At 39.6% G+C, this 13,603-nt stretch overlaps 1 protein-coding gene across 1 annotated transcript in view; it reads right to left on the reverse strand.

The window, feature by feature from the left end:
- Positions 1–1,223: 1,223 nt before the first annotated feature.
- Positions 1,224–13,603, reverse strand: part of NDUFAF5 (NADH:ubiquinone oxidoreductase complex assembly factor 5) — a 34,146-nt gene continuing 21,766 nt past the window's right edge. The window contains exons 8-11 of the mRNA XM_075203951.1: positions 12,645–12,705; positions 11,187–11,270; positions 8,698–8,780; positions 1,224–1,481 (exon numbers count right to left, since the gene is read on the reverse strand). Of these exons, the coding sequence (XP_075060052.1) occupies positions 1,386–1,481; positions 8,698–8,780; positions 11,187–11,270; positions 12,645–12,705 (324 nt within the window). The 3' untranslated portion in view covers positions 1,224–1,385. The remainder of the gene's footprint in view (positions 1,482–8,697; positions 8,781–11,186; positions 11,271–12,644; positions 12,706–13,603) is intronic.

A 13,603-nucleotide genomic window follows, 5' to 3' on the forward strand; every position in this document is an offset into this window, starting at 1 on the left:
GATCAGACATGTCTCTAAATGCATCAAGCTCTACAACACAAGCTTATACAGCAGGTTTATGGTGCAAGCAACAAACGTAACGTAGAGAAAGCGCAGAGATGTGGTTTGAGAGTGTAACCAGTAAATGTTTCAAATACACAACAGAGAATAGCATCTAGGCTGTCTGCTGCAGTCTAAATGGAAATATAAAACATTGTGAAAAGAAAGCCACAAATTGATATACTATAGCAGCCATTATAATTAATTAAGTACTATCAAATGGAGATGTGAATCTGCAAACATACAATCTGAAACGGCTACTTAGTGCTGCCTATTGTCATCAGCATTGTGTCCTGTTGCACCATCCCTCCTGCACCCGCAACAGGTACGCCTGCTGGCAGGGACATATCCATCTATATACAGGGCTACGTCAGTCGCAATTACGCGGACATGCCTCTACGCCTTGTTGTAAGGAGTCACAAGGGAGAGATGCAACAAAATCTGCACACAGATGTATGCGTCCATCTTTTTTGGTGCACATGCACAGTACAGAAATGCGTATTACGTTAATACAGAAGTACAGCCAACTCTACAGAAGCCCCTCTGTATCTGGGATAGTGAATTCAGATACATCTCTGTCAGTATACAATGCTAAAGAGAAGGTCAATGCAGGTAGAGATGTTTAGCTCTCACACCAATTCTGAGTTGTACATTAGGAGGGTAAAAGCTTGGTTACAAAGAGAAGAGTTAACCAGCCCAGCCAGGTGTGATAAATTACATTTCAAAAAAGCGTTTCCAAGACACGGCTGTGTAGTTTTACTCACCGAGACAAGTCAGATAATTGCTTTCAAACTAAATAAATGTATATTACATTCCGTGAATAGTGACCATCTGCAGAGGACTACTTTTCTTGTTTTATATACTAGGTGCATTCTCATGATTTGATCCTGTCTGATAAGCTAAGTTTATATACCAATATACCATAACATTTCTTTATATATTATATATATATATATATATATATATATATATATATATATATATATACATATACATATATATATATATATATACACACACACACACACACACACACACACACACACATCTATATATCACATACACACACACACACACACACACACACATACATCTATATATACCTATAGTTGTGCCACTGAAATTAACACTCTTTCTGGCATTAGTTAGTGGATGAAAAGTGCATTAGCAGTGGGAAAAGTGTGAACGAGCCCTTTACTAGATTTTTCAAAACCACATGACCGATACACTTTAATTATACAAGCATAACACCAACATATTTAAGGTTATCAATTTCAGAAAACATTTATTATAAAAACCATTTCTACTGTTCTGTTCAGACCAATGTATTGTGAAAAGAGGCATTATTAGGTTTCATCTTTTTTTGATTTCGATATAACTTCATTTACTTTTCCAAGATCTCCAAATGACATTGTAGCAGAACCTCTCTTGGCTGGCTTTGCCTGCAAGTACAAAATGAGAGAGAAAAAAATATTTTCAGGTCTGTTTACAATTTTCTTGTGGAGCACTAAATTGAATCACTACACAATCTGATCCTGCTCACTACATGTAATATATGTTATGCTGTTTTATATACTGAAAAACACTGAAATCACAAGATAAAATAGGGATAAATGAAGTGGGGGTGTATATGGTGGTATGCCATAACGCCACTTCTCCTACTGCTTTCATTGTAGCCACTCCCTGTAACTCCTGATAGGAAGTGTGCTTATGGAAGTCTTATATCTGGTTCAAGCCCTGGGCTGGGCCTCCGTGGGCAGGTAAACGCCTCAGGCAAGCCCCAGGCCTCTAGGCCTGTTCTGCGAAACAACTCCCAGGTCCAAACAGATGTGCTTTCAAAACCTAAAGTTACTTTTCAGCCAGAGAATCTGGTGAATGTCACCAGAGCAAGTTCAGTGATTGTGGAAAAAGAAAGGATAACGGAAATAAAGAGAAATGCATACTTGCCAACTTTTCCTTGTTTGCTTCAGGGAGACCTAAGGGGAGGTGGGAGTGCGGGGGTGGGGCTTGATGAAACGCACCATTTTGGCACCGCCCCCTATACAAATGTAACAATTTTGGCCAATTACAGCAGGGGGTGGGGCTAAGATGACAATATTTGCGTCATTAAGCCCCGAGAGTCGGAAGGTTGCCCAGCTCTCTTGGGAGGTTTTTCGGACATTTCGGGAGAGTAGGCAACTATGCGTTAAAGAAAAGCAGCTAATGAACCTCTAGATACTGAAGTGTCTTTTACATTTCTGTCTCCATTACTCAAGTCATGTTGTCTTACCTGTCAGTCTTTGATTAACTCTTGGTCTCCATGAAAATGGCCACCTCCATAGGCATCAATACATGGACATAGGACACAATTTCTGAACTGTGTCATCATGCCACAGATGGCGAAGCCAACCACGTCTTGTACTGGCTCAGCATCAGGGAGAATGACAGACTCTTCAGGGAGTGAGGGAGATCACCCCTATTTCAGGGAGTCTCCCTGACATTCAGGGAGAGTTGGCAAGTATGGAGAAATGTGACATTGAAAGTAAGTGCAGTTACTAAACAAGACAAAGGTTTGGAAAGTCAAACTAGCAGCAAACAAATGGAACAGCTTCAAACAAAGGAAATCCTGCAGCCTCACATTGGTAAACAACAGATGAGTGGAGATGTCAGCACACCTCACAAAATTGGATCCCAGCACAGAGACGTAACAGCTGGGTAGAGACGAAATACCTGAGCATTGTATACAGGAGACTTCTGTCATGCATAGTGATAATGGTGACAATATTGTGGATAATAATGGAGTTGATGCTGATAAAGTAGGATATACAGATGGTAGTAAAGGTAGTAAGGAAGTGATAGTAAATGAAGGCGAGGAAGGTTTGCAATAAAATGTGGGAAGTTGAATCCTCCACAGAAATAGAACAATTAGTGGAGCAATTAGGGAATCAGAACACAGAGAGATCAGATGGAAGTTTCAGTAGAGAATACTACACTAGATTCCCCCCCCCCTTTATTTTGAGCAGGAAAGTGTCAGCAGATATATCTGAAACAGTGAGTGGTCAATCTGCTCTGGACCATACACAAAATGGTACACAAGGAAATAATACAAGTAGTGTATGTAGCCCGGTTCCTCCTGGGAATGCCTGGAGCCGCGGTCACAAACATTTAGTTCTAATACAAAGTATACAAGCCAGGCTTTTAGGAGGAATATGGTCAGATTCAGGAACAAATATATCAGAGAGGAGTTGCCAGACAGAAGGTATGTCATATGAGAGTTATTGTGTCACCAAATGGGTTTTGTACCAGCAAACATATTGGCAGTAATAAACCTACCAGATAGACAAGGGAATGATGCGAGTTTTAAACTTATGTCTGATATGGATAAACTCTGGGCAACTTTCAGCAAGTTTAGGGATGCAGAAGGCAGAATAAGTTTAGCTTTGTTCCAAGCTCCATACTGATGGTGTCTAGATTGGTGGTTGGTTGGTTTAGTTAAACTGGGGCAGTATAACCAAGTAACCCAACATCTGATAAATTCTTTCTTCATTGGATGTGAAAGAGGGGCGTGTTTCTATGCAGGTGAGCCCAGGACATGTTTTAAATGTGGGAAGTCTGGTCAAGTGCCCACTGTTTGCACAGCCCTTAAGTGTAATCTGTGCGGTGAGGTTGGCCATGTAATTGCTACCTGTGTGAATGTTAGGTGCAATTTATGTGGAAGAATTGGCCAAATGCATGGCATAACATTTATAAGGATTCTCCGGATGCGGGTTTGGTGGTAGAAGAAGAGGCTTTGGAAGAGGAGACATAAACTGTCCAACAGTCAATAGAAAATGTAATTCAGGTTGAGCAATGACCAATCGAACCATCTTCTTCTTCACCAGTGTCTCTTTCTGGAGAGAGTAAGGGTGTAGAGAATAAGGGGAGGAAAAAAAATAAATCCTCTTGTAAGCCTGAAGGTGAAAGGAGTGTTGTCCAAAAACCAGCTAAAAAGAAAAAAAACTTCAGGCAGGAGCAGTTGTAGAACTAACAGTTACTTCCAATATATATGAGGTGTTCTCTGAGTCAGATACTGATGCCTGTTGATTGGATGCTTTAGAATTGGAGCAGGAGTTGAAAAGAGTGGAACAGAAATGCGATACAAATTCAGAAGATGACCCACCAACAAAAAGGTCTCTTCCGGAGAAGTAGCGAGTAGAGTCACATATGTAAACGGGAGGTTGGGAAAGTAGCTCTGACTCTGATTTATAATGAGGATACTCATTTTTCTGCTGTTTTTTTTGTCTCTTACTCTAATGGCAGATTTTTCCTTACGAGTGATCTTCAGTAATGTGAATAGCATTAAGCGCAGGAAAATCAGACATGCAATCTATGACCATCTGAAATATCTGGATGCAGATGTGTTCTTTTTACAGCAGACACGCTTATATACAGTAGTAGGGCAATTACGTGAAGCTCATAGAGATAGGCAAACAGGTCTATCATTCTGATCGCTGGCTGTCATACACTCAGAATGTGATTGTCCACTGGTTGACAAAGGTTGTGATGAGTAGATGTCTGCTTTGGAGGTAACCCTTGAGGGCAGGAGACTCAGGCTCATCAATATTTATGGACCCCAGACAGTGCCAGAAAGAATCAAGTTTATTCCATGAAGTTAAGCAGCATCTCTTTACATCTGTTCTAGTGGTTATGACTGAGGATTTTAATGTTGTTAGGATGCCAAGTGGATCCTCTGGTAGAATGTTGAAAAAAGATTTCAAGGTCCTGACTAGGATTATTTTGGAAGCCGATTATGTTTTTGAACAAGATGGTAGAAAAACCAGGCTTCACTTACTCTAATGATGGAAGAAGTAGTAGAATAGATCTGGCTTTTGTGAGACCTGTTAATAGGATTAGTAAAAAATGAGTTCCTGATTCTGATCATGTGGCCCTCTATTTCTGCCTGGGTCCAAGAAAGCACCCAGATGTATGTAAAGGGCTGTGAAGACTTAATATCACTCTGTTAAAGGATTTTGTTGTACAGGGTCGGGTAAAATCCCTCTTAAGAGTGACAACAGGAACGGCTGGATGTTTATGAGAGCAGTGCTGATTGGCGGGTGGATGTCAAGAAAGATATTGTTTCTATATTCTGTCAGCTAGTAGGGAAGTTTAGCCAGTATCTAAGTAAAGAATTGGAGTCACTTTTTTCAGAGGGGAGAGATGCTGGACAAAAGATTAACCGGCTGAAGTCTGAATACAAATCTTTGATCTTGGAAATAGATCATGGGTCACCAGGGTAGAGAGAGAGAGGGAAACAAAAAAATTAATAGCAGGTTTCATTGACTCCCAAGGTAATTTACAGGAGTCTTGGGTGGGTATTTTGGGAGCGTGAAGTCATACTATACTGACTTGTTTTGGATAAATAAAAGATTGCTCAATTCTTGAAAGCGACTCCTGAACTTGATACTGATAATTTGGATTTCTTCTCTTGACAGCAGAATCAACGGTGGAAGAGGTTAAGAAGACTTTTGACAACTTGCGTCAAAAGATGGCACCATGACAAGACTGTATAATAGCCGAGTTTTATACAAAAAAAAAAAAAGACCTCCTTGCTCCACTTCTGGTGGATGTGTATAAAAGTTGCTTTGAAAGCCCTGGATGCCTCAGTCCATGATGGTGTCATCATTTATTCTGTTGTCCAAGGATAAAGAGCCTGGCAACATCTATAATTGGGGGCCAATAACCCTCTTGAATGTTGATAGGAAGATTGTTGCAAAAATCTTCTTTTCTAGATTAGTGTGTCTGTCCCCGCCATTATTATCAGGCTGTCAGTTTGGCACAGTAAAACGGCAGAACATCTCTGAAGCGGATGTCTCAATAAGAGAGATGTTTGAGAGGTGCAAAACCCTTGGGTGTGGGTAGTATGTTGTTGCTGCCAGAGTAGACCATGATTATCTGTGACCAACTTTGTCAAAGTACGGTATCCCAGGACATTGGTTAAAAACTTTGTATAATGGAGGCGGAGAGCTTCCCTCTGACCAATAGCTGGCAGGGTGACACTTTCAGAGCTGAGGCAGGGTTGCCCTTTGAGTCCACTTTTGTATGTTTTTGCCATTGACCCATTTTTGAGGTCATTACAAGTTTGTGGTTTTATAGGGGTACCGCTCTCCCACCGACTGCCTCTGACTGTAGTCACATATGCGGATGATGCAAGTGTAATGTAGTCTAAGCCTCTTGAGGGTCAGAGGTTATCTGTACCCATCAGAAGCTATTTAGGGGCCTCAGGGTCTCTGGTCACCCTTGAAAAGAGTGAAGCTTTCTGGATACAGCAAGGTGATCTTGATTTTGATCTGCCTGAATTTGCAAAGGCCTCTGCCCATATACAGATCTTAGGGGTGAAATTCGATAAGGAAGATAATGCCAAGTTAAATTGGGAGGCAAAGTTGGAAACTGAAAATGCAAAGGTTCAGTGATGAAAAAACTGGAGGCTGACCTACAGAGAAAGGATGGCAATGTTAAAGACTTTCCTGGTTCCTGTTATTTTGTATGCTGCTGTAAATTTTCCTTTGCCAAAATCTTCTCAGCAAAACTCTAGTCTGTTCTTCCAACTCTTATGGGGCAACAGACTGCATAAAATAAAAAGAAGGATTACTTACCTACAGTGAAAAGAAGGTGGTTTGAATATGTCAAGACCAAGGGCTTCCTTAGACTCCTTGGGCCCGAGTCATTAAGGAGAGCAAGGCAATAAAAAGGAGTACATTTGATCCTGGACAAAACCATGTCTCAATGCAAGGGGTGCAAATTAGTTTATTTGCACATAAAGAAAATACTGACTTCTTTGTAAAGTAGCACACAAATACTTGATAACTTTATTTTTACACTGAAATTTAAAAGGTTGATCTAGGACATGCTCTACATCAACGGTAAATATGTTCCCACCTTTTAAATTTACCTCCCCCTCCAATGCAACATGGTTGTTGCCGAGGTGCAAAGTTACTCCTTTTTGTTTTGCTTTGCTCTCCTTAATGACTCAGGCTCCTTGTTTCTATGAGCAAATTTTAGAAACTTGAACTCATTTGTCAGTTCTCTGTGGACTAACAGTATTGAGAATTGGATATTGCCTTTTGGAAAATTTTGGTTGTGAGGTGGTAGTCTCAAAGAGGTAGATGGACACAGAACTACCTCCCACCATATCTGGAATCTGGTCTCATGTCTCTGAGACCAAGTATATTGAGAATAAGTCAAGTAAAGAACTATATTTTAAATTATACAGGACCTTCTTTTGTTCCCAGCTGGCACTCAGAGACTGTGTGGATAGAACTTTTCAGGAAAGTTAAAAGTTCTTAAATGGGTCGAGACTTCCAGCAAAGATTTTTCTACATACAGTAGCTTGGTTTTCATCGCATGGTAAGATGTTTGTCAGAGGTAATTTAAAATTCTTAAATGTTTCAGATAGGAATTGTCCTCTGGGTTGTCATCAGGAGGAAACAATGCAACATTTTATAGTACTTTGAATGAGCCATCAATGGAACCATCATCTAGCAAATGCTGAGTATAAAGAGCTTTCCAAACAAGTCAAAAATATGAGAATACAAATCTGAGCAAGAGTTCTAGCCATTGCAAAGGCATCAAACATACGTCAGTGCAGTCCACTGTACAAAAGCGTAAGTACAAAACTACAGCCACAGTGCCTAGATCAGGCTTGTAGTTGCATCTTAGGGCAGAGAAGCTACTACAAGACCAATTGTGACATTGAAGAGCTACAGAAATTGGTGGTTGTGATTAAGATAATGTAAATGTATAAAAAACTACAAGGCTTTCCAAAAAAAGGGCTTTTATGAGAGGGTAGCAAATAAGACACCCTGAAAGTGGATGCGGTCACAGGAAATGTCGGCAGTTAACCTGTCGACATGAAAATGTTGGCAGGCTAACTGCAGACACTTCCATTGCAGGGACAACTTGACAGTGTGATTGTCGACGTTCACGTCAACATTAAAACACCAATGCCGCCATTTTATGACTGTATTCCTCAGATTCTCAAACGGTAAAAAGAATAATTAATAGCAGTGGACACTTTTATTATGGAAAACAGTTCCTTCATGTACGGCATGTAAATGTAATAGATCCCTAAATACTCATCTTGTACACAGTGAGCACTGGGGTATGATAAGATACATAGTTATATTCAACACAATATACACTTTATTAGAAATTTATGTATTAAAGAATGGACACTTTCATGTTGCTTCTACTGTCAAGAAGAATTAAATAGTTGTAATACCACTGCCAGCCAGTAGAAAATGTGTAATTAAAAGGGGCATGTCCAACTGCAAGCAATAGCTTTCAAAAGAAATTGTTTATAACAGGGTTGTCATGGTAGTATTTACTGATGGTTACAGAGTTCCGGTAAATATAATTCTCACCTTGGGAGCGGCGCCAAAGAGCAGTTGGAGGTTTATTGAACTTTTGCTGGTACTGGTAAATGCAGCAGATGGACATGTGGGCTGTAAGTGATTGCCAAGAGCACCCAATTTTGATAAAATTGCAGAGCATTTATAAAAATACTATTACTATGGGTAATCATAAACAGATACTCCGATTTACACACACAGGACGGAGCCATTTTGTTGGCTGACCCAATATCTATAAGAATCTAGCAAACAGTGATTGATCATCTTTATTATCCGTATAAGTAGTTATTACCTGTGATTTATGAGGTTTCCACCCGATCATACAGTAGATGTGAAATGTGGCTGGTACGGAGCCATCCTTCTCTCCATACATCTCTACAGAAAGAGAAAACATATTGTTGGGACTCGTTTGCATGAAAGGAATAAGATACTTACTTATCTGCTGTTCCGGAAACAGCTGAAATATTTGCTCACTCCAGTCACAGGACCTAATTAACCAGGTTTCTTTTTACATGTTATTTATATTTGGGAAAATGGTTTTCTAACTACATTTGGCTCATGACGATCATTAAGAACCAGTAATCTCCCTATTGAACATTATTATACATGAAAGCCCATGCATTATTGAACTTAATAATCTGTTCAAGTTTTATGTCTCATCCCTTTGCTAAAAGGTGGATCAGATGGCAGATATTATCTTGCATCACTCTGGGGCAGTACGGACACCTGAGTAACAGGTTTGCAGCCTTTTAATTAAGAGAAATGGACTGTACAGACTGGTGGATTCCCACACAGGGACGTGGCCAGTGATGTCACAATAGCAACTGTTCTAAACTTTTCCACTTTATCTGCCTGTTCTCTATCAGTCCTCTTTTTGTCATAGTCCAAGTACTGCAAGCAATGGGAGCTAAGGGGCCAGTGATAGAGGTTGCTCTGAAAAAAGCCTCTATCACCCTCATCCTGGCTAATACAAGATACAGGGACACCCTTGTTTACAAGAATGGAGTTTGATCCTGTAAACAGCAGGGCACGTTAGTAGTTACTGACTGAGGATCACTGGGCAATATACCACTATAATACAGCAAATAAAAAAAAGAGCCCGTATACATGAATGTGTGATGAAGAAAAGAAAAATGACAGAGACCTTAAGCTATTCAGCAATCCACATTGTGTGAACGTTTTCTAAACTTTTATAATACAGATGTATGAAAAACATGATTTTTCCACTATTTTATCACCTGTTGGAAACTAGTTTTGGGATACATTGAAAGTAATGGTTATCTGGAAAAAAAACAAGGTGTGATGTGTGTACAGGGTATTGGTGGGTGAGCACCGAAAAAAATAAATATAACATTTATGTTGGAATTTGAGCAGCCCACACAGTGCCAAAATAGGTTCAGCAGAGGAGTGGGAAGCAGCCCCTCCCTCCCAAAAAGACAGTCTCGGCAGTGAAGGGGTTAAAGATCAGGCGATAGTAGTTGAAGTTGTTGGAACATCAGAATGACAGCTTCAGAATTTACACTATAAATGGGGTAGTATCTTATATGCAATAAAAAGTATCTAGAGCAAGAGATGATAACCTTATTTTATATTGTGTTGCTTGGGAGGCACATACACTATCAACTATCAGGAAAATGGAGCATTCATAATAAGGGGATCATTATTTTTTCCGTTGAAGATAAGTAAGTCTACACAGAAAATCTTATATTTTGCTCATTTTATGTTATTCATATGTGCAGGTGTATTAACATGAGTTGAACATACTTGCCAACTTTATTAAGTTGGCTTCCAGGAGCCTGCCAGGGGAGGTGGGCGTGATGGGGGCGGGGGCTACAAAATTCGTGCCATTTTGGCCTCGCCCCCGTGACGTAATGACACAAACGCGTCATTTGACAGTAGGGGGCGGGGCCAAATGCCGCGATTCCCGGTGAATCGCGGCGTATTGGACCTAATTCTGCCCACTTCACTAGGAAGTGGGCAGAATTCTGCCACATGCGGGAGATTGCCACACTCTCCCGGGAGTCCGTGAGTCTCTCGCAAAATGCGGGAGTCTCCCGGACATTCCGGGAGAGTTGGCAAGTATGGAGTTGAACCATCCACATAGCTTTCTTGACCGAGATAAAGTTAAACTGAGCCTGTCACATACAGTGGAGGCAGCCATTTTAAACACTGAGCCAATATTTAGAATGCAGCCTAACAATTATAATGGAAATACAAGACTACATGATTGCTTTTATCAATTAGTAATGTTTCAGCAGGATATCTCCCAGCAACGGAAGGATCTGATTTATGCAGCAAGAGCAGCTTTACAAAACAAATACTATTTCATTTTAAAGTATTATCACACATTTAAATACAGTAAAACCTTCATTTTTTTCACTAACCATTTCAGTGAAAGGCTGACTGCAGTGTCCTTCAATGGGATTACTGACAGGAAGTCTGCTGTGTGTAGGAAAATATCTCCCCCATAATCACTACATAATATTGATTCAACAGTTCCTATGAGTTCCTGGAAATGTTATGTACAGATTTGTGACTGGTATTATTAAAGCTTTTATATAAAACAACTTTAGGCCTAATTATCCTTTGAACAAAATATGTTGATGTTATTTCCTATAAAAGAGCATTGCTACTGATATTGGCAGATGACAAAGGAGAATGCTGAACCTACTGTTGAAGACAATTTATAAGTAATGTGTTTGGTGTGAAGATGGGATCTGCTGTTACAGAAATAGTAGAAAATCTGCAATAAAAGAACAAGGACAACAGCACAAATGTTACCTTGATATATGGCTGCGGCTGCTAACATTGAATCCCTGTGCAGCAAACATCGCCGGTTCCAAGCACAGTTACTCTCTCCCATACCTAGAATACACACAAGTTACTACAACTCCCTGCGGTATATTTACTAAACTGCAGGTTTGAAAAAGTGGAGATGATGTCTATAGCAACCAATCAGATTCTATCTTTCATTTATTTAGTACATTCTACAAAATGATAGCTAGAATCTGATTGGTTGCTATAGGCAACATCTCCACTTTTTCAAACCCGCAGTTTAGTAAATATGCCCCCATCTGTCAGTAGCTTTTTTAAAGACAACAGGAGACGGGGGAAGAAAATAGAACTATTATGAAATGAAAGAGACCTGTCTCTCTTCAGTTACTGTCAGCATACATCTACCAGGAGAGATGCAGATTAACAAGCCCTGCTCAGTATTCAGGATACAGTCTAGTGATCATTTATTAATATATACATACCACATTATACAGAACTACACATATTGCCTCAATATAAAAAAATGCAATATATTAAAACAAATCTGCTATTTGAAATACCATTATCCACTTATTACATATCACATTTACACTTTAAGTTTGCTCACTGATTCCGATAATATAGTGCTAATTCCATTAGGAATGAGCACAAAAATATAATAGAGTCATAATTTTTCATTGCAAGCTGCTCTGGAAGTGAAAGGCCCTTTTTGAAAATAAAATACACATATGAAGAATTTTTTTTAGCCATGAAACAAACTAGGTTTTATCTGACAAAGTAAAACAGACAGCGGTGAAACTGGGTTAGCAGCAATGAATATTTAATCCTGTATCTGACCACCACCTAGTGGTGAAAGTAGAAGTTATAAGATAGGTCACAGTGACTTTATGCAATTTTACTACAACATTTTCAGTAATTTTAAACATCCTATAAACAAGCACACCGCGGAAACTGTAATCTATAGCATGGAACAAAACTAAGCTTTTAAAGTAAGAATATTACTTAGTTTTAGGTCTGTGTTTTTCAATGACTTCCCGCCAACAATATGTTATACGGCAGATATATATTATACTATATTGGAAAGCGGATACAGATTTCAGCTTTTTGCTGCCTGCACAGTTGTCAGGATTAACATACTGGCCGTGAACAAAGATCTGTCATGATTACTTCTGCTTGTTATGACTGATAATAGAAAGTTTTGGGCAACACAAACTATAGCATCTGGTCTTTAAAATCTGCTATACTGTCAGCAGCAATCAACCCAGGCTTCAGATACGTCACATTTGGGTCTCTGGTCCAATAATGACATCAAGACTTTCACTGCCTGGAAACTCATAGCAACCAGTAATTTCATTTCACTAGACTGATCAAAGAAATGATCTGATTGGTTGCCATGGCTGACGGCAAGTTTACAACCTGATCAATGTTCAGAAACAAGTAAAAATGATAAGTGGGGGTACTGACCTTGCAAATCTTTCATTAGTTCAAACATTCCAGGATAGTGAACCTGGATTTCATCTGTATCCTGCACAGATAGGAGTGTTATTACACAAACCTACATTACTGATTATGTTCATCTTTTACCTGTCAACTGAATGTAAACACTGTGGCACGGCAAAGTCTTTATACGTTATGTACTGGGAGCGGCGGTTTAAAAAGAGGGGACTGTAATAACTTTATAGGGGTCTCATCACATTCTATGGTGTGCCCATAAAATGAATGGCATTGGCCAGATAGAATTAAACACAAAAACATATTGGTAGGTTAATTGACTTCTGACAAAATGGACCCTAGTCTGTGTGTTATAGTGAATTTAGATTGCAAGCTCCAACGGGGCATGTGTTATTCACTGATGTGAATGACTACATATCCGTTCACAGTGCTGTATAATATGATTGATGCTATATAAACAATAATAATAATAACCTTGGCTGACATTCCCTATCTGCTGCAGATGCACAATACATCAAGTAGAGACCGTCAAGGACGTATTTGGAAGATTTTATTCTACCTTCTTCTCATACGGAGTTGTCATTTCTTTTGAAAGCATGTAGCTTTTGTTGTTAAAGTTACAAGACACAGTGAAATCTAATTAGAACATCACCAACCTCAGAAGGAATTGCAATGAAAACCTGCGTGTACTCTGGTCCACCAAGTACTACAATGGTGTTAGGGGAATGCTGGTAACTTGCAACCAGTAGTGTGTGGCCCAAGGAACAGCAGCGCCACCTACAGGTTTATATTCATAGGTTATTATGGGAAGGTATATAAAGGTAAGTAGTTGCCATGGTTCAGAAGCTGTGCAGGATGGCTATTAATATTTCCTCTCCCATAAATAGTTCTCCGGTTTATTGTTCATATGGGCTTATGATGATTATGGGGAGTGACTGTGTGTAAGACTCAAGGAAGCCCTGGCAATCTAT

Source organism: Mixophyes fleayi, chromosome 3 (genome assembly GCF_038048845.1).
Source record: "Mixophyes fleayi isolate aMixFle1 chromosome 3, aMixFle1.hap1, whole genome shotgun sequence".
Taxonomy (NCBI): domain Eukaryota; kingdom Metazoa; phylum Chordata; class Amphibia; order Anura; family Limnodynastidae; genus Mixophyes; species Mixophyes fleayi.